Here is a 19,421-nt window from a genome sequence, read left to right as displayed (position 1 = left end):
AAAACAAAGAAAAAGTTGCAATCTTCATGGTTTTTGGTAAAGTCTGGATATGTTAGATCATGTGTTTTCTTATAATTTTAAAGTGTACAACAGAGCACTAATGTTATCTCTGAACTACGGAATTCTACTTTGTTCTAGAATGCCCTGTGTTACTGTCCTAAAAGAACATTTCCTCTTGATGTACTTATTGGTTTCAGATTAAAATGTCAAAATTTTATCTTTGAAATTGCAGTGATTAAAATGCACTGAAGTAAACATTAACATATTAGAATAGATTTTGGCAGCATTAATTATATTGTTAGCAATAGTGTCTGAAATACTGTTGTATTATCTCTATAAATCTGTATATATCTGCCTAATATTTTCTCCAAATTAAAATGCCCAAATTCCGTGATATTTTTCTTGAGATTCTGATTTCTCCTGGAGAATTTAATGAACTTACAATTTTAATATTCTTGGAATATATTGGACATACAGAAATTTATTAACTCTTTGTAGATGTTAAATTACAAGCATTGTTTTGGTCTTTTAGCTAGGATGATTCTTCTGTTTAGCATACCTGTAATTTTACATTAATTTGTGTAAGAAGGATGATAGTTTAACAATACTTCATTTTATCAGTGTGAGGCTCTTTCTATCTAATATTTTATTAGAGGGCAAAATCTTTGAGCGTACAAATTGCCAACTACAGATGCAGCATACACAGGTGTAGCACCACCACTTGCCAGACTAGATTGAGATTTGGTACAATGTAATCAGTATTTGTAATGTTTGTTAGGTCTAATCTAACTAAACACACCAGAATTGCTACAATAAATCTTATATCACAGTAAGCATCAAAAAAAGAAAAAATTAACCATTTCTTTATTTTTGGAATAGTGGTGAAGATTGCTGATGAAGTGGTGGGTGGTTCATCAGGCTAATAAATAAATCAGTCTCAATGGGATTTTTTATGGAATTAACAAAAAATGGTTTATTCTATCATAAAACAAACCATCTTCCTTCTCTCAGCTCTCTTAGATGAATAAAAACCCCTCCAAATCAAAACCTTTAAAATAGCACAATTTCTTTTGCATTGTTATGGTACAGCAATAAAAAAAAAGTAAAATTAACAAGGACAGGAGCTTTACAGTGCTGTATAGACTACTGAACTGAAAACAGTAACAGTCTGCATCATACTCTTTCACCCAAGTTTTGTTTATGCTATTTTAAAAAATAGCAGTTTCCCAAAAATTCAGATATTAGGACTGTAATAATTTAGCAGTAATGACATTAGTGAAGATGTGAAGTAAGAACTTGTAGGTTATTTGCAGACATTTCTAATCATGAAATATAAATCTATTTCAGTGCCTTTTGATTTAGATTAATTTACTATAAATTGTCAAGGAGTAATCAACCAGTCAACGACAGTCACCTCATCATACTTTATTGTCCTGAATTTTATAAAGTCACTATACTAGTAACCAAGGAGCAGTATGCACACTTATGAAATATCGTGTGTGCAATCTTAGCTTGATACTAGGCTTGGTAAAACCTGCATTAGTAGAGTTCTGTCCCAAACTTTCTCACCCTGCTAAACTGATTACAGTATATTTAAGACATTTCAATGCAGGACCCTTCATTTTGCCATGCACTTTATATCCTAGAGACTAGTTTCTCTCTTGGATTATAACTTGTCTCAGATTGAAGAAACTTTTTCTAGGATATCAAGGATTTCAGTGGATGTCAAGCATTTTATGGATCGTTTTATGTGACTCTCAAATTTTTTAGGAGTGTTTATTTAGTGGGTCTTATATACTGATAGTGGTCAGTATCAGGAAAAAAGCCATCAAAAAACAAAGTAAGGGTTTGGGGTTTTTTAACCTAGTTTGCAGTTTTATTGCACTGCCATGGAAACTGCTGATATGTCTGCCTCAGATACAAATGAAACATTTCTTCAGACAGCTGAATGTTTCCTGCCTGCCAGTCTAGAAATCAAACTTTGCATGATATTACAGAAATTCATCTTTTTTTTTTCCTTTGGCAAGATGACCTAGTGGTGAAATTGTTATAGTCATCTGTACTTTCCTATTTTGATCATCTTGTCACTTTCTGATTCAGCTGATAAAAGGATGTGTATTTTGTCAAGGGAAGTATATAGACACATCACTCTTGTTGACAGCAGAAGAGGGTCACAAAAATTTCATCAAGGGAAGCTTCTGCATTACAAGCTTCTGTCTTGCAAAATATATATGCTTCAGAATAAGCTTATGTATAGGACTAATCCCACTGATCTCAAGGAGAGTACTTACATGGTGTCTGTCCTCTAAATGTGAGCTTTCTAATTACGCAAATATGTGCTTGTCTACTTATGTGAATAAATTGTGACTTAAAACAAGACGTATATGAATCTTTGAGTTTGTGGTCTATATTTTGCTTTAGAAATTTATATGTAAGCATGTAGGTAAAAATAACCTCATTTTCAATATTGCTAAATGTTGACAAGAGGAGTTAACTGGAGGCAGTGGTGCTGAGGAAATTAGGTTAATATTTGTTAATAGCCTGTATATACTCTTGGGTGCTGTACCTTCTCCAATGTATTTGAGATATGTGAACCATAGCATCTCAAGTGATGTTTTAAGAAAAGTCCGATTTTCCTGTAATTTTAACTTTGATACCTGGTTTCAGGGGAGAACTCTCAAAAAAAGAGAAGCATTTGGGGTACATCATTGCCTTATCCTTATTTTCTATTTGCTTTTATAAGCAAGTTCTGTTTCATGTTTTCTGTTGCTAGAGAGAAACTTGCCATCAAATTCAACATTGATTTATTCTGTTTTCATTTTGTTGAATAAATCTGAGGTAAAGGGATGATGAATGAGATTCATGAGAATTGAATTGTGAAAGGTTTGGTTCTCATTGTTACTTTGGGGTCTATTTGTGCTGAATTGGTGTAATCCATCCAGGTCTGCATCACAAAAACAGTAAGGAGGATAAAATCAGAAATGACAGGAAGACTTTTAACTGCTCTCTTATCTCAACAGGAGGTTATCCATCCTGTGGTTATACATATATTGACAGAATAATGTGAGTAACTTAGAAGTAGTGCAGCTCTTGTCCTGACTTCTTTGTGCAAGATCTTTGCCTTTGCAGCCATCAGTCTAGAACATCTCAAAAGCAGTAAATTCACAGATCCTGAATTTTTCTTGCATTAAAAGCTCTTTACATTGTCCTGGCAGTGTAAAAAGGATGTTAAGGTGTTAATAATGCTTTTCTATTTTCTTTTTTTTTTATGTGCTTCACGACAGCCAGTCTCTATGTAAAGAGTGTCTCTCTGTGTAAAAAGCCAGCATAGATAAGAACTTTGGTTATACATTTTTAACAATTAACCTGCTGAAAAACCTTTTAAGTGGTGAGCAAGGGATACTCACTGGTAGTTTAGTATTATTAGAAAAATGTTTCTGTGGGCAGATAACATGTAGAATTGTAAAAAAAACCAAACAACCAACCCCCAAAACCAAACTCAAAAATGTTTTAGAGATGGAAGAAGTAAAGATTTACAGACATAAAGGAAAATGTACAATTGGGAAAAACCAATACAAGGAGACATTGATTTTGGCAATTCTCAGAATATTTTGAGTAGTAGTTCCCTGGACAACAATTCTTGTTATGAAAAACATCTTCTGTCTATGGCTTTGCAGATGTCTTCATATCACGAAAATAATTGTATTCACAAAGTCTGCTGCTATAGCTACACATTTTTGTACATGTAATGAAAATTGAACATTATCTGAGTGTATCTGAGTGCTTATAAAGACAGCAAAAAACCCAGTAGTTAATATTTTAAGAAACGTGACAATATTTTGAGATCCAAGCCCATTGTTTTTTGACATGTAGGGTTGAATGCTTCACCAGTCCTAATGGTGTGGGTATCTTTCTAGGTTCTGTTCAAAGTGAACTCTAGAAAAGAATTTATGGTATGGGGTGTGGGGTACAGTAGATGCAATGACATGTGATTTCTTACTGATGAGGTTTTGCCTCATCACCTTGATGGTGTTTACTAAGATCCTGTGAGTATTGGACCATGTGGATTTAACAGAAGGATTAATGTATAGCCTGGAAAGTTTTAAGGAGGAAGGTATTAACCTTGGTTGTGGATGACATAGAACTCTCCTAATATATCTTGTAATTTTCAGTATTTTTACATCTTCTAATTTCTAAGAACCTATCAGTGGAGACAGAATGGTCTTGATCTAGTGATTTGACTAGATTTAAAGATTGGACTTGATGTTCTAAAAGGTCTTTGCCAGCCAAAATGATTCTATGGTTGTGTGTGTGACTGGAAGTTATAATGGAGTTCTGTTTGATTGCTCCAACAGAATATGATATATCTTAGCTTATATGCTATTCATAGAACAATAGAATCATCAGGGTTAGAAGAGACCTTAAGCTCATCAAGTCCAACCATCAACCCAGCACCACCACTGTGACCCCTAAACCACTAAATTGTATCATCCAGATCCAGATCCTTCTTAAACTCCTTCAGGGATGGTGACTCCACCACCTCCCTGGGCAACCTATTCCAATGCATGACCACCCTAACAGTGAAATACTATTGGGTTATGTCTGTTATTGGCAGAACTTTTTCTCTTGCTGCTGTTTTGTCACTTTCACAATGTAGTGCCTACAAATTCAGAAAATAGTCTGAGCGCAATCTTGTTTGACTGAAGCAAAAATTGATAACTGCTGATTTACATCTGTGACACAGTGAAAAATGAAGTATCTATTTTAATAAAATCATAAAGTAGCGAATATAAATAGTATTTTTAAATAATATTGCTCTATACCACAGTGTTGCTTTGGCTTTCTCTGCAATTCGACTTCTCCAAGATGCAAAAGTTTTTAGCATGGATGTGACACATTTTCACGAAGAAAAGGATGAAAGGGAGTGTTTGGTATGTGTAGATATTTGTTTTAAACTAATCTTTCTTTGTATACAAATCTGTCTTGTATTAAGTGTTGAGTGATTTTCATAATATTAGAACATAGCAGTCATTTGTATTATGTGGTTACCATTAATCCAGGGAGAAAATGATCTTTGACACACTTCCGATAACCTGCTTGCCTAAGGTGTACTCAATGTGTCTGTAATCATCACTATAATTTGTATGAGGTTAGGAATTACAGTTGTTATTTCTATACTCTCAAATGGCAGCACTGAAAATCTTCTTTTGTTTAAAACCTCCTCAAACAAAAAGAAAGTGTAAACAATAGCTATCAGTTGAAAATCTTGTATTATTCAGTTAAGGTACTTTAGATTTTCTGATTGAAAACTGAATTCTCTTTCAAAGAGCCAGATGGACCATTTCACCTAATTGCTATTCCACACGGAGCAAGATTTCAGCTGACTTCTGTTGTCCAACACATAGGGATTCTGACCTCTGCTTTGGAAAACCTGTTGGTCACGCACCACACAGTCACTCTTGAGTGCACAGTGAGTCAAATTGACTCATATGGACAGAGCAACTGAGCAGTGAGGTTTTGTAATGTCTATTGAGACTGGACTTTCTTGTATGCAATGTAATTATTTTCTGTCTGTTGTAGGACAGTCCTATAGCCAGTACCTGAGCTATCAGCATTTTTTTTCTCATTTGCCTCAGTGCAAGTCAGTCATGATGATTTTTTGTATAAGTAAAATGCAGGTGGTGCATTGTCCATTGCAATTGATTGCAACTGATTGCTTGCTGAAACAAATTGTAGAACATGGACTGTAGAATTTTTAAGAATAAATTTAGATAGCACAAGGAGTTGAGCTGAGAATTCTCACAAACACTTGTAGTACTACATTATGCTAATACTTGTTTCTAAACACCAGAAACACAAAAAACTAGAAATCAAAACATAAAAATTTCTTTATAGTCATTATTGAGGTACCAGAAATTGATACTGATCCTGCTCTACAATTAGACTTTTATGTGCCTTAGAATTTTGTGTAATGTTCCTGTTTGAGTGGAATAAAATCCAAACTCTTAGAATTATTCTTCATGAAAAATGTAGTATATAGATATACTTATGGAGTCTCACATAAAAAGTGGTTTAATATTCAAAATTGTTTAAATTATTTATATCTATATTAAAATGTAAATAATAAATGGCCTCCTGTTATTAAAAATATGTATCTACCCTTCAAATAAACTTCTGTTTATGATGTTTTTATTATTTGTTAAATATTTGTATTAATTTAATTTATTTTAGACTGATGCTGCCCTGTACCCTTGTTTGTAGTAAAATATGTTACTCAGAAAGTAACATTTTTCTTGCTTTTGGAACTTACTAGGGCTCCAACACTGAAGGTGTTCAACTGCCTCCCAGTGTAACAGCCCAAGAGCACATGAACGCACGTTTGTGGCTGAGGTGTCGAGCAATGTTAGTGACTGCACTCCTGACACAGATACAGGGTGTTGGTGATATGAAAGGTACTGCTCTTTCTTGGTTTAGATTTTGGGATTATAATGGGCCTATACAGGCACAATTCTTATTCATAATTTAAAAATATTAACGTTAATTCTGGGGCTGTATTATCATGGAACTATTATTTGTATTAAATTCATCCAACCCAATAAGGAAAATATATTTATGAGTAAATTCTCTCCTAGAGCATGAAAACAGGAAGTATTATATTAATTTTAATTTAATGGTCATTATCTTTTGATAATTGTGTCTAAAAGTTTCAAATGTTCTAGTGTAATTAAGAAGGTATGGCTGTTTTAAAAAGTGCTGTTGCCGAGTACCTCTGGTTTTAAAAGTCTCAAAATATTTTTCACTTTCTGTATTTCCAATAAATGAAGTATCCCTACATAATTTCTAAAAATGTTCCAGATTATTTTTTTAAAGATTTAAGAGACAGATTGCAAAATACATTTGTTGAAGTTTGGTTATGAATAAAATGTTTTTCATTCCTTAGTTCTATGAACTCTGATGCTCACTTAAGTATCAAAATCAGTCTAAGTCTGTAGCCAAACTCTTATTTAATCACTTCTAGATAATTGTTCTGAAGGCCATACTGTTTTGGAATTTTAACTAAAATCAGATTTTTGAATAAGTAGAACAGATCTAAAATATCTTAATATTTTTGTTGGTGGCTTGCATAAAAAGTGTGCATTTGGATGAACTTAAACCTAGTGCAGTTTAGAAACTAAGTGGTTTTTCTTTCTTTTAAAAGTAAATTTGACACAAAACTGATGAAATGGTACATGTGGAGTGTGGAATTTGTAATATATTTTCTGTGACTTTTTAGTGTAGAAATTACTTAAGAATGGTACAACACACAATAAAGTATTTTCTATTGTATTTTTACTATTCATATATTCTCTTCTTTTAGGAAACGATGTGGCTGAGCGCAGAAGCGTGATAAAAGAAGTAATATTAGAGGCAGAAGCCTTTGGTGATATTGAGACTCAGGCTGAAATGATGGTGCAAGTTGCTATTCTTGACCTGCAAGAAAAACGTCCTGTGGCAGACATTAAACTTCTTTTGCAGGTTTGAGCATAAAGGAGAAACTGTTTGCTTTTCTTTGATGCATTTTTTTGTGTGTAGTCAGAACAGCTGATAGCAGCATTAAAGAAGCTTGAAATAGTGCCTCTGAAACAGATTTTTTTTTCACTTTGCGTGCTTTGTCCTCATAAATAGACAGGAAGATAGTAACTACTTTGGCTTCTGTTGTCTATGTCCAAACAGAATATCATTGGTTTACTCCAAGAGGATACATTTATTTCTCTGCCAGCTTCTTTGACTCTTGTGAAGAGCATGCTTCTGCTGGCAGACATACTGCCACTGGAAATAGTAGAGGATACAGAACATTGCTCTTCTGCAGTGGAACCATTAAACTTGCTTGTTTTGGCACATGAGCTTACCATTAAAGCAGTGAGTACATGTTGGTGCATTTCCAAATCCTTCCAATAGCCTTAATTATTTATCCTGGAAACTGTTTTATCAATTTATTCAGAAGGGCTATTCCTAGTAACTGATCACTCCAGTTTTAACTACGTTAGAATAGTATGAAGAAGTAGTTCATCTTACCAAACGTTATCCATACTCATCATGCATGCTCACCTATGTAGTGTGGTATTTTCACAGAATTTAAAAATATTGAATAGCTGCAAAATGCACATCCAGATGTGAAAAATGAAATAGGTAGTTTGACTTCTAAAGAGATGCAGAACGCTCACTTTTCCCATTTGCAATGAGGGACATATTCATACTCAACACCTCAGGGAGAATGTGGATCTCATTAAATTCCTAACTCTTAAGCATCCAAGAACTTAGCTTTGTGTCTTAGAATAATTTGAATCAGGACAATCTATATAAAGTAGAATGATATTTTAGGTTGATGGATTGTTACAATTGGTATGAAGAAATAATTTCAATGTAAAAATTTAAATATGTAATTAAAAAAAAAAATCTAAAGATATGAACTTTGTGAGAACACTAAACCATTTACCTATTTGGGATCCAAAACCAGATAGGCATTTCTCCCTGAACTTAGTATAGGTTACAGAGAAAAGTTTTTGGATCAAATTCTTTCCTCATAGTTTCTAAAACTGAAGTTTAATCCACTGAAATATTTATTTCCCTAAGTAATAAAGAATCATATGAATCACTTCAGACTCAAACTTCCAGCTGTGTGACTTGCTAGCCTTCAAGTGACTTGACACTTTACAGTGTCTCCCCATTGTCTTATCTCCATGAATGAAAGGTTTGACTGGTCCATACATGCTAATTTCTTTCTTTTCTGGCCTTTGCTGGATGTCAGATTTCTTTGTAGAAATGACAGTTTCTTTCCAGAGCTGTGGTTACTTGCGAGATCTATTTCTTAAAGACTGATTTGAGGGAGTTTTCTTTTAAAAACCGAAGCCTAACATTAATAAATTCAATCAAGAGTTCATTAAAATTGTTTATTTGTATCAAAAGACTCTTCTGCAAGACAAGTACACACTGAAGTAAAGGAGTTCAGGCCTATCAAATCCTTTTCCAGTGCTCTTTTACAAGACACTTGCATTGAGGGTTTTGCAATACCTAACTTACTTTTTCAAACTGCTATTTAATTTGCTGTCTGTAACTTGATTTTACTGAGGATTCTCCTTTCATAGATTTTTGTTTGTGGTGAACCCATTGAACGGCAAATAGAAGACAGTACATTGACTTGCCTGGTCTTACCTACAAAGAATATCTACCTGCCACATATTAATTTGTTAGCTCAAGTCAAAATGAAAATTGGTAAGAAAAACAGAACTCATTATTATTTTAAAATTTTAGTTAATTTTCACTCATATTTTGTAAATGGGTTGATTGGTGTAGCTCGGGTTTCTCTTGAATGGTCTAGGTAAACCTTAATGGCATCATACAACAGTGAAACAACATTATAGTTTTGTACTTATATCCATCAATCACTTGAATTTTTGGGAATTGGATTGTAACAGTAAATATGTAGCAGCATTTGTTCTAAGGAATTTGCTTATTTTTGTATAAATCGGTTGTCTACTAAATAATTTACAAAGAACTGTTTTGGTTTTTTTCTTTAGGACACATACTAGCTGAAAAAGTGGCTTCTACAGCTGCAAGAGGAGATCACTCCCAATGGCTACATGCTCTCAGGCATTTAGAATCAGCATTGAAACTTTGCAGAGCAGCTGCAACAAAAAAATTAGATATGGAAGCTGAACTTCTTTTTCAGATAGGTAAATAAACCCCTGTTTGTACATCCTGAGTGCCATCCTGGGCAATGTTATGCATGGTGTCTTTTGAAATGGAGACATTTTACTGTAAAACTAGAATAGGTCTGGATATTTCTCACTGTCTAGATGAAGATCTCTCTCCTGTGTTTAGTATCACACCAGAGTAGATCAGGATGCATTATTCTGCAAATAATTTAAAAACTGCATTAGAACTACTTTCATCTGTATGTTATCTGGAATCAGAGGGTGTGGCCAACAAGATTAAGAACATTATGTTTTGCAACAGGAGGAGTTGGTTTGTGAGGATCCCAGCCAGAAAGACATTGAAGACTCTGTAATGTATGTCTTACAATGCCATATTTTTGAGTTAACACTATCAAAGAAAAATGAGATAGTGTAAATAATTTTCTATTACTGCAGAGGCTGAGAACTCCAAACCGTGCAGTATTGAACATGCTTCCAATCAGGGTGTAGCACAACATGCACATCCCTTCTGTGGAAAAGTTGTTTCTTTTTGGTCTTTTAGCTGTTCTTGAGAGAAAACAATGTTATTCATCATTTCTACTGTCAAACAAAAAGCATGTTCACGTAAGAACCTCTTGCTACACTTTTACAGAAAGGTACTAAGAAGATGCTGCCAAGAGACTCTTCTGTTACAGCGAGCTGGCTGCGTTTATCCTGTGGGATGTGCCCAGCACGACACGGGCCTGAGTGCCACACTGCGTGTGCAGCACAGCACAGCACAGCACAGGCCTGTGCCTGCACATTAACTCCTCTGCATACAATGCTCTGCTAGTTGGGATCAGGAAATGTTAGGGCTCATTATGAGTCCCAAGTTCGGTTATTTTAGCTACTCTGTGAAGAGAGTTGTTATACAAGCATTGTGCATTACCTTTTAAACAAACTGGAAAAGATCTTGCTTATCAGAAGGACAACAGATAATGTACTATGTTGTTTGGTTTTTCTGGAGGGAAAAACAGATTGGGTGGGTCTTACAGAAGAAAAATTAATGACATCTTGAAAACCTACTTTCTGTATTTCTTTCTAAGGTAAGGTAGAACGCCAGATAACTGAAACAGGCAATAACAAGTCATCTCAAGCTGTTGAAACCCTGTTGGAAGCTATTAACCTCAGCCAGAAACATGATCAAAAATATGAGTAAGAATCTAACTATTTAACTTTGAAAAGAATTTAAGTCATACATGAATATAATTTGTAAACAGTTTTTTGAGATTTGTTCTGGTACCTCTGTTATAGAGGGTCTTTTGTATTTTAGAGAATTTTTTTTCTACAGAGAAGAGCTAGTGGATATTTATTCTCTTATTTAAAACAAATGATAAGAACATTTAAAAGCATTTTTTAACACAGAAGTTACAGCTTTCTGTTCTATTTCCAAATTTGTACCCTATCTGTCAACACTGGGAACAGAGCTATCAATTAAACAGGAGGTTTATTCATATTTCAGAAGATGAGCTGTGGTCTGCCCCCTTCCAGATAACAGAAATCCAGCTTGAAAAGGTTAGCAGCCAGAAATAGTCAGAAGAGCAGAGGCAGAAGGAGTGTAGGAAATGTGTTTGTAACAGATATCAGGACAGTGACTTTGGCATTAGTTATCAGCCTAGAAGATGCCTGAAGAGCTGAGCCAAGACAGCCAATAAATTCTGTCAAGCAGCTCTGATACACTGGACTTTAGTTTTTTTTGTTTCTTGACCAGTCTAAATGAATAATGTGCCATGTCTAGTTAGAGACAGTGTAAAGGCAGCAATTTACCTTGCTTGTTTGAGTATTCTGTTACTTAAGTTAATGAACCAGAACTCTGAATGTAGAAGCAGTAGCATAGTAATAAACCTCAACAAGCAGTCAGCATGATGGAAGATGGTGCAGAAATGGACTGTGGTGAAGTTTTACAAGTTTAATTTGCTACACTCTTATTTAATTTGCTACCATCTTTCTAAAAGAATGTACAGTGACATCAATGGACCATGGCTTTCTTGTTTTAGAGAACTTAACATCCTGATCACATTTATGCAAGCCCTGTGATATCTGTGGGATTGTTTAATTAAAGTTGTTTCTTGATGTCTCACATCCTTTTTTGTTAGCAAGACTAGAAATTTAACTAAATTGTTGCCAACCAAGTGTTGAATTTGATATTTTCTCAGTTTTCTCAGTCTTTAACTGTATTCTGTCTTTTGTATTTTGCTTTACACAAATTGTACTAAAGCTGGAATTTATTGTATTATATAAACAACCAACTCTGTGCAATATGAATCTGTCCAGAACAGTAACTGTGTGAGCAGGAGTTTGTTGCTATGCTTGGGGCAGTTAATTCATAGGTGAGATCCGGAGAAATCTGCAGAGCCAGGAGGAATCTGCATAAAAGAACTGTTATAAACCTATAGGGAATAAAAACATTGGAGAAATTCTCCAGGTGTAGTAATTTTCAGAGGGTCAAGGGGAGTAATTCTTTCTTACTAAACATTTGCAATTTATTTATGGAATATTTGTTTCAAGTAATGTAAATTATATTTGATATACTGTTAAATCAGGGTGTTATTTGTTAAGCACACCATAGGGATGTTTTAGACTTACATGACTTTAAAACAGGATCCTATGGCTTTCTGAAAGAATATACATTTAAGGTAGATGATGGGTGCTGGATGAACTATTTATTTGGTGAAGTATCAGGCTAGTCTTGTGCAGGAGTCAGATTGTATCATCGTAATGCTTACTTTGATAGCAAAATTGATTATTCTGTGTGTTGTTTCTTACAGGTTAATAAGGCGGGCATACCTTGAAATAGCACTATTATATTTGTATTTTGCCACAAATAATGAGGATGGGTCACAGACAGATAAGTTGGTGCCTTCCAAATCAAGTGTATGTTTTCTATTGTCTGGGTAGTGGCCTCTTCAAAGCAGGAAATATATATTGTGCACCATGCCATATTATTGCTTGCAGTGACTTATAAATCATACTGATACTGAAAGTCCTCCTAGAAAAATCACACGAAGAAATCATACAATAGAATTTGACCTTGTTTGATGTTATCTCTCATGTTTATTGCATTGAATGATAATATTTAAAATATTTTTCTGTATGAAATAGGAAGACACAACCAACAGTGTTTTCATTTCTGATTATAAATGAATTAATTTGTACCTTGCAAAATATACTTAACATTCAAACCTGTTTTTTAAATGCTAACTTCACCAGATTTCAATTTTTCCATACAAATATGAATGACAGTATGAGAAATACAAGTGCCTTTAACCACATTCAAGTTCCTACAACCCATAGGTGGAAAGCAAAATGTGTAACATTAGAGAAAAGAGGTAATTAAGATTCCAAAAAATGGAATATGATAGCAACACTGTAAACAGTAGTGACTGTAGGATAAGCTGCTCTAAGAAAACTTTCCAGGAGCAGACAATTAGCATGCACTGGATAATTTTTTCATTTTTAGGAAATATCCATGGATTTACAGTCAATGCCAAGTTTTACAACTTACAAATAAAACCATTACTTTATAAGTCGGAGGACTTTTTTCTATGTTTAGAATATATTTTACTGTAATATATTTAGAATCCTGATTATGAACTGGTGTATAATTTTAGACCTCTTCTGGAGAACTGTCTTCTGAGGAGGCTGTGAAATCAGAAGTCTACAAAGTAAAAGCCTGGATTGCAATAAGAGCAGCTACACAGGTTGGTGCAATATTCTAAAGAGGTGTTTTTTTTTTTTTTTTTTTTAATTTCATCTTATTCTACTTACAAAAGCAAACAAGGAAATGCAAACAACAAGAGTATTAAGGTTTCCTGAAATTTCTAGCATGGGTCTTTTTAAATAAAATTAAAATGGATGCTGTCTGAATAGTGCATTTAATCTCTCTTGGACAGATCTGACTCTGTTTACCTCGACTTTGATTCAGTGCAAATAAAAGGGCACATGACCTGATATGTATGCACATGTATTTGACATGTGGGCAGACATCAGTGGCATCCAGATGAGGATATCTGATTTGAAATCACTTATGTAGTAATTAAGCTGTCAGCAGTAATGATTTATTTAAATATAATGTGTACCTTAATGTCAGAAAGAAATATTTTCCTAAGTTTAAAAAATATGGTATGTTTCATAATTAATTTTTTGTCCTCATCTTGTTACTCAAAGATTTTAAAATCTATATAAATTTTGTAGTGAACTAGTCCCGAATAAAATAAATGTTATTTTTAGGTCAGCAAAGCTGTCCTTGCTTCTCAGCTGTTGATTGGAATGAAGAGTCTTAAAGAACAGAGCATGAAGGATGAAGTGCAACAGAAAATCCCAGAATTTGCTTCTATGGATCTTTTTTCTTCATACAGAGATTACGTATCTGGTATTCCTTTATACCTAGTAGTGTCAGCAAATTAAATAAATAATAAGCTATATATGCCATGTAATCTCATAATATTTAATATCTAAATTTCATTTATGAAAAATTATAAATCAGTTTTGGAAAGTAAAAGCAAAAGCCTCATCATGCATAGCAATACAAAATATTAAGTAGAGACCTCATGGGTTTTTAAATATCAGCCTGTGCATATGTTCAATATGTTAAGAAAAATTCATTGTTTGCATACTGTGGCTCAGAAAGACAGAGTGCACATACTGCTGTCAGTTTGGAAAAACAGATGGTCCTTTGTTACAGGACTTCCCCAGACATATAAAGTAGATGTTGGCCTCCCTATCAGTCATCACTGTTTTGCTTTGTTTTGTTTTTTCCAAATATTGACTTATAACTGATTTTTTTCCCCTAGGTATATTAGCTTTCCCTTGGAGACTTTCAATTTTACTCTTGGTTTTGCAAAGGGATGTTGATGTTGAATAGCTTTTCTCTCCCTGCATCATCCCCCAAAAAACCCAACCCAGACAACAAAACAAAAACAAAGCCACAAACAACAAAACCCACCAAAACTAACAAGCCCAAACTCTTGCAAAGTTTTCTGCCTGGGTACTGTGTTCTAAAAGTCAAAGTCAGTATAATAAAATTTTCACTGTCTTTCCAGTCCAATGGATTATTATTTAGAGATGCTTCCATTAGCTCGGTAGAACTTTGCCATGTTTATTTCTGACTTCTGCATTTATTTTTCAGCTAAAGGAGTTGATGAATGGAAATTTTTGATCTGAAAAAAACCCCAACAGTGAAACTAGGAATTCTGAGAAAATGATTGCTAGATGTTATATAAACACTAAGGCAAAATATTAATATTTATTTTTAAACTAGGAACCGTTAATTTAGTGATAAAATTTTGATTCAGTGGCTTAATTTCAATTATTCCAAGTGATTGACAAAGACTGAATTGCTCTGCTTAATAGCTGCTGGCAAAGCTGAGCCAAGTCTGCTTACAGTACAGTGTTTAAACATATGTGTTTTGATTGGTTTATGAAAACAAGTGTTGTATGCTAAGACTTTCCATCAGATTGTTTTGTACTAGCTCCATTTGCTTATAATTACAGATCATTTTTTCTTTTAGCAAGTGCAGCAGGTGTTTCTCCTGATAGTTCTGTTAGTCAATACAAAGAAGAATAGAAAATGTAGAAAAGAAATAATAGGCCAAAATACAAAAATGCAAATTGAAATGTAAACAATCAGCATAACATGCTAAATATTTTCTGTAAATCTCTTAGTTAAACACATATTTAAGTTTTCATCTATAAGACAATGTGGCCATTTAAACTTTTGGCATTGACAATGAAATGTCAGGAATAATAGACATACAGATTTTGTAGAAGCACTCATAATATTTTCTGAAAATATACTGTTAGGAATCACTATAACATTATGTTTATTCAGTTTGGAGTGGGAAACAGAGCACAAGAATTGTGCTTTTGAGAGAGCCATGTACTAATACAGTGAAAAACAGTACTGAATATAAGCAGTGATATAGTGATAGCTGTACTGGTAATTTTTTCCTCTTTCTGCATAAGTGCAACTTTCAGGCAGCACAAAAGAAAATATTATCTTTTGTTTTATTTCACAGTTAAGAATATAATGAAAATGTGCTTAATATCTAAAAGGGACAAACTATTAAAACTAACAATGAACACTTCAGAGTACCTAACTCTTCTGAGTTTGGGTCAACATAACTGGGAACTTCAACTGCCACAGTTATGACTGATGACTCCTTGTGTTGTTTCCATTTGTTAAATATCTTCTATTGAACAATATGTAGAAATAAGGGTTTTACATTCAAATGCAGAGAGAGAGAATGCACTTGGCTCTCTACCCCTTTTGAATATCTTGCAAGGACCAGTAAGGCTCCTGCCCATGATCTGAGAAAAGTTTTCAACTAATTTTAAGGCTATTTACTATTTCAACTCATTTTTAAGCAGAATAGAAATAATTTTTGTTGTATGAAAAATATAACCCGTTTCAGAAGTTGTACATCTAGTTGCAGATTAGTGAATTCCAACACAATGCAGAAATAGCTTTTGAATTTCAACCACTTCATGTGTGTTCTTGAACTCTTATTGGAGTTCCAGGTGGATACAATGTTGTCTCTGAAAGTACAGAAGCATCTTCTGCTGAAAACAAGCAACTCATGGAAGACAAGCAGAGTGAAAGTGAAGGAACAGAAAGTCCTGTCAGCAAGGCCAGCCAGAAGAAAGATACAATAACATGGGTTCACATAATTCGCTACCACAATCATTTAAAAAGAATTTATAACACAAACCTATCTGGTATGTATTTTTATTCCTTCTAGAAAACTGCTATAGGTGAGATACTGTTTTTGATGGCAAACAGATTCAAAGGCTATCATCTGAAATAGCCTCATTTTGAGTTCCTTTAAATTGTATAAATATGAAAAGGTCTTCATGGAAATCAAGATTTATGTCAGTTTACAAGTGCTGCAAGTGCACTAAGATACTACTACCTTTCTTTGTAGTTATTCATAAGCCTCCACAATACCAGGAAGGCCTCCCTCAAAACTTAATTGTTATTACTATATCTGAAGCATTTCTAAAAAATTTATAATCTATTTTTATTTTTAGTTCTAGATAGATCAAACTTAAGTTACATCATAAATGAATCTGTTCAGTTTGAGGTTCTCTTTTGGAGACCTGAGTGCAGTGTAAATGGGAAGGTTGAGCGTTATTGAATGTGTTTTGACTGAAACCCCAGATGTGATGTACATGCTTGGGTTATTTCACTGTAAACAGAACACAGTAACAGGTAGGACCTTTCAAACAGAGTAAGAATCCATTAATTACAAGGCCCTAATACTATGCACCTACATGTGATGGCCAGCTTTTGGATATACAAGTGATGAACCAATCGGTGAGAACAGTATTACATTGTACATATAGGTGTTGTTTAGAGAGAAACCTAGCAACTCTGAAAATAGTAATTCCTTGGGCTGGGTTTACTCCTTGCAGCACCAAATGAAAGTATTCTGGCTCACCAGAGAACTGTAAGGACAGTAAGGTATCTACAAGTAGGTGTCAAAATGTGCATGTAAATCTCAGCTTTAGTTATCAGAGATGGCAACTAGGGGGCAACTCAGCTGATCAGCCCCCAGCTGTCTAAACTGGGGTCTTAAGAGCTCTTAAAGCTCATTTTGACCGTATTGAATAAATATGTGTTTATTCTAGTGGGTGCTTAGGCATCTAGTGAACATACTGGCGCTTACACATCTGAATTTAAGTACCTACACCTCAAAATTACACCTCCCACCTTATGCTACTTTATAATGTCTGCACAGAGTTTTCTTCATTATCTGGGTACTGGTGAAAAATTACAAATAGCATAAGCTAGTAATATTTGAGGACAATCAGAATAATTGTTGAAAATGCATTTATTTGATATTGAATCTATTTACATATTTTATTATATTTTCAAAATTTATGAATCTAGACTAGCTGTAGTAACGTGACATTTGAATGGCAAACGATGATGTAATTTCAAAAATCTCTTTAAAAACTGCCCCTAACCCAGGACCTGGATCACTTTCTGCAAGAGATGGACACCTTAGTTCGATTTCTGACACAGGAATTGTTCTACGCATAGCAGAAATGCATTCCTTTCTTGAAAAGAATTTGGTTGAATATTCAATGTGCTGTCTTGAGAATTTTCCAGAAGAACTACATGATACAGAAATGCCACTCAGTAGTCCAGCTGGTTCTTCAGAGGTACTGATGTTCTTTCTAATGTTTCAAAAATATTATACTGGTATTTAATTCAGATTCTCAATAGTCCCAATGGCAATATTTCTGGGAGCCCTATAGAAGAATGAAATTATTTATGCAGAGGATTAGTACAAAACCGAAATCCTATGCCAGCAGTGAATTACGTAATTAACAAATGCAAATATCCTTGCATTATTCATTCCTGCAAAAATAATCTCCATCCCATAGCCAGTGTATTTAGACCCTAGAAGATTAGGCAGAATGATAATTAAAAAGGTTTTTTTTATTAGTTAATAAAGTTGGCTGTTACTCAGGTTTTAAATCTTGTAGATCTCCATGTTTCCTACCAAAAATGTCCTGATGATAGTTTTGCAATTTGTAGGTACAAATCTCTACATTGTTAATTTAGTCTATAATAAAAACATGATTTTCAAAAAATATGTAAGTTATATTTTCTCAAAATTTCTTGAAGGTCTTATATGCCAATTTTTTTCACTGATTATCAGCTGGCTAGAAAATCAACCTTTTTACATCTCTGGCTTGCGAGCAGCCTATTTAAGCTTTCAAATGTAGGCAACTCAGAATATATCACTCTGATAAATCTTGAATTAGAATTCTGGACTCTACACTGACCGTGGCACATGTTTTGGACATTGAATGAAATTTGTTTTTGAAGATCCAGTGTAAAAATAATTGCCTTCAAAATTTCTCGATCCCACTTCTCAAATTAATAGTTATCCTAATACTAAAAATTAATAGATCATTCTCTGTAACTTATTTTTTAGCTATTATATTCAGTATTAGATGGAGACAGGGGAGCCTTGAGGAGGGAGAACTTGGTATGTTATAAAAATGAATAAAAATACTTCTGTGAAAGTAGCTTGTCTAGAGTTGGTGAACTTTCTTCAGTGTTGGACAGCATATCATTACTCATTTCCCAACAAAGAGCTGACTGTGCCACTGAATAAATTGTAAATATATGCTATGTGACATTTATAACAGCCATCATATATCAAAAATTATTTTACTCTGTCTGCTCTTTTTTGGACATAATTAGTATTACAGTGTCCTAGAATAATAAGCTTCAGAGCTCACTGTCATGTTTGTGACGGGTGCAAGCTGCATAATCATATGTTAACTTCACTGTTGTAGACAGCTAACAAGCATAAAGCTCTTACTTTTTTAATTCTAAGCCTCACTGATTTTTATCACAACATTTTTAGAAGCTTTAACTATCCAGAAGGTTATAGATGTTATTTTAAAAATGGAACTGTAACTTATTACTGTGAGTTTTAACAGTACAAATAGATACACTTTTTGAAAGAATGATTTTTATGTACGAAGTTGTTTCGCTTACATCTATCTCTGTATTCTATTTTTGACTCTTGAAGGTTTTTTCAGGTCTGCTGACCAAAGAATCCAAATTACATTAAGTTTATAATTAAAATTCTGTGCCCTGTTACATTTTGCATGCTTGTTTTTTATTCTGCTCCATGATAGTAAGTAGGAGTGGAAATACTTAACTAAGACAGTTTGTTGTTTTCA

General features: G+C 33.9%; 1 protein-coding gene across 1 annotated transcript in view; it reads left to right on the top strand.

Annotated features, from left to right (window-relative positions):
* The window catches only part of CFAP54 (cilia and flagella associated protein 54), a 107,203-nt gene that overhangs the window by 74,406 nt on the left and 13,376 nt on the right, over positions 1 to 19,421 (top strand). Inside the window, exons 53-64 of the mRNA XM_048302155.1 lie at positions 4,829 to 4,931; positions 6,314 to 6,452; positions 7,358 to 7,515; positions 7,714 to 7,899; positions 9,126 to 9,252; positions 9,558 to 9,713; positions 10,760 to 10,868; positions 12,482 to 12,587; positions 13,325 to 13,414; positions 13,944 to 14,085; positions 16,233 to 16,430; positions 17,686 to 17,879. Coding sequence (XP_048158112.1) covers positions 4,829 to 4,931; positions 6,314 to 6,452; positions 7,358 to 7,515; positions 7,714 to 7,899; positions 9,126 to 9,252; positions 9,558 to 9,713; positions 10,760 to 10,868; positions 12,482 to 12,587; positions 13,325 to 13,414; positions 13,944 to 14,085; positions 16,233 to 16,430; positions 17,686 to 17,879 — 1,708 coding nt within the window. The remainder of the gene's footprint in view (positions 1 to 4,828; positions 4,932 to 6,313; positions 6,453 to 7,357; positions 7,516 to 7,713; positions 7,900 to 9,125; positions 9,253 to 9,557; positions 9,714 to 10,759; positions 10,869 to 12,481; positions 12,588 to 13,324; positions 13,415 to 13,943; positions 14,086 to 16,232; positions 16,431 to 17,685; positions 17,880 to 19,421) is intronic.

The sequence above is a fragment of the Corvus hawaiiensis genome, chromosome 4 (assembly GCF_020740725.1).
Source record: "Corvus hawaiiensis isolate bCorHaw1 chromosome 4, bCorHaw1.pri.cur, whole genome shotgun sequence".
NCBI lineage: Eukaryota > Metazoa > Chordata > Aves > Passeriformes > Corvidae > Corvus > Corvus hawaiiensis.
This window is presented reverse-complemented; position numbering and strand designations above follow the sequence as displayed.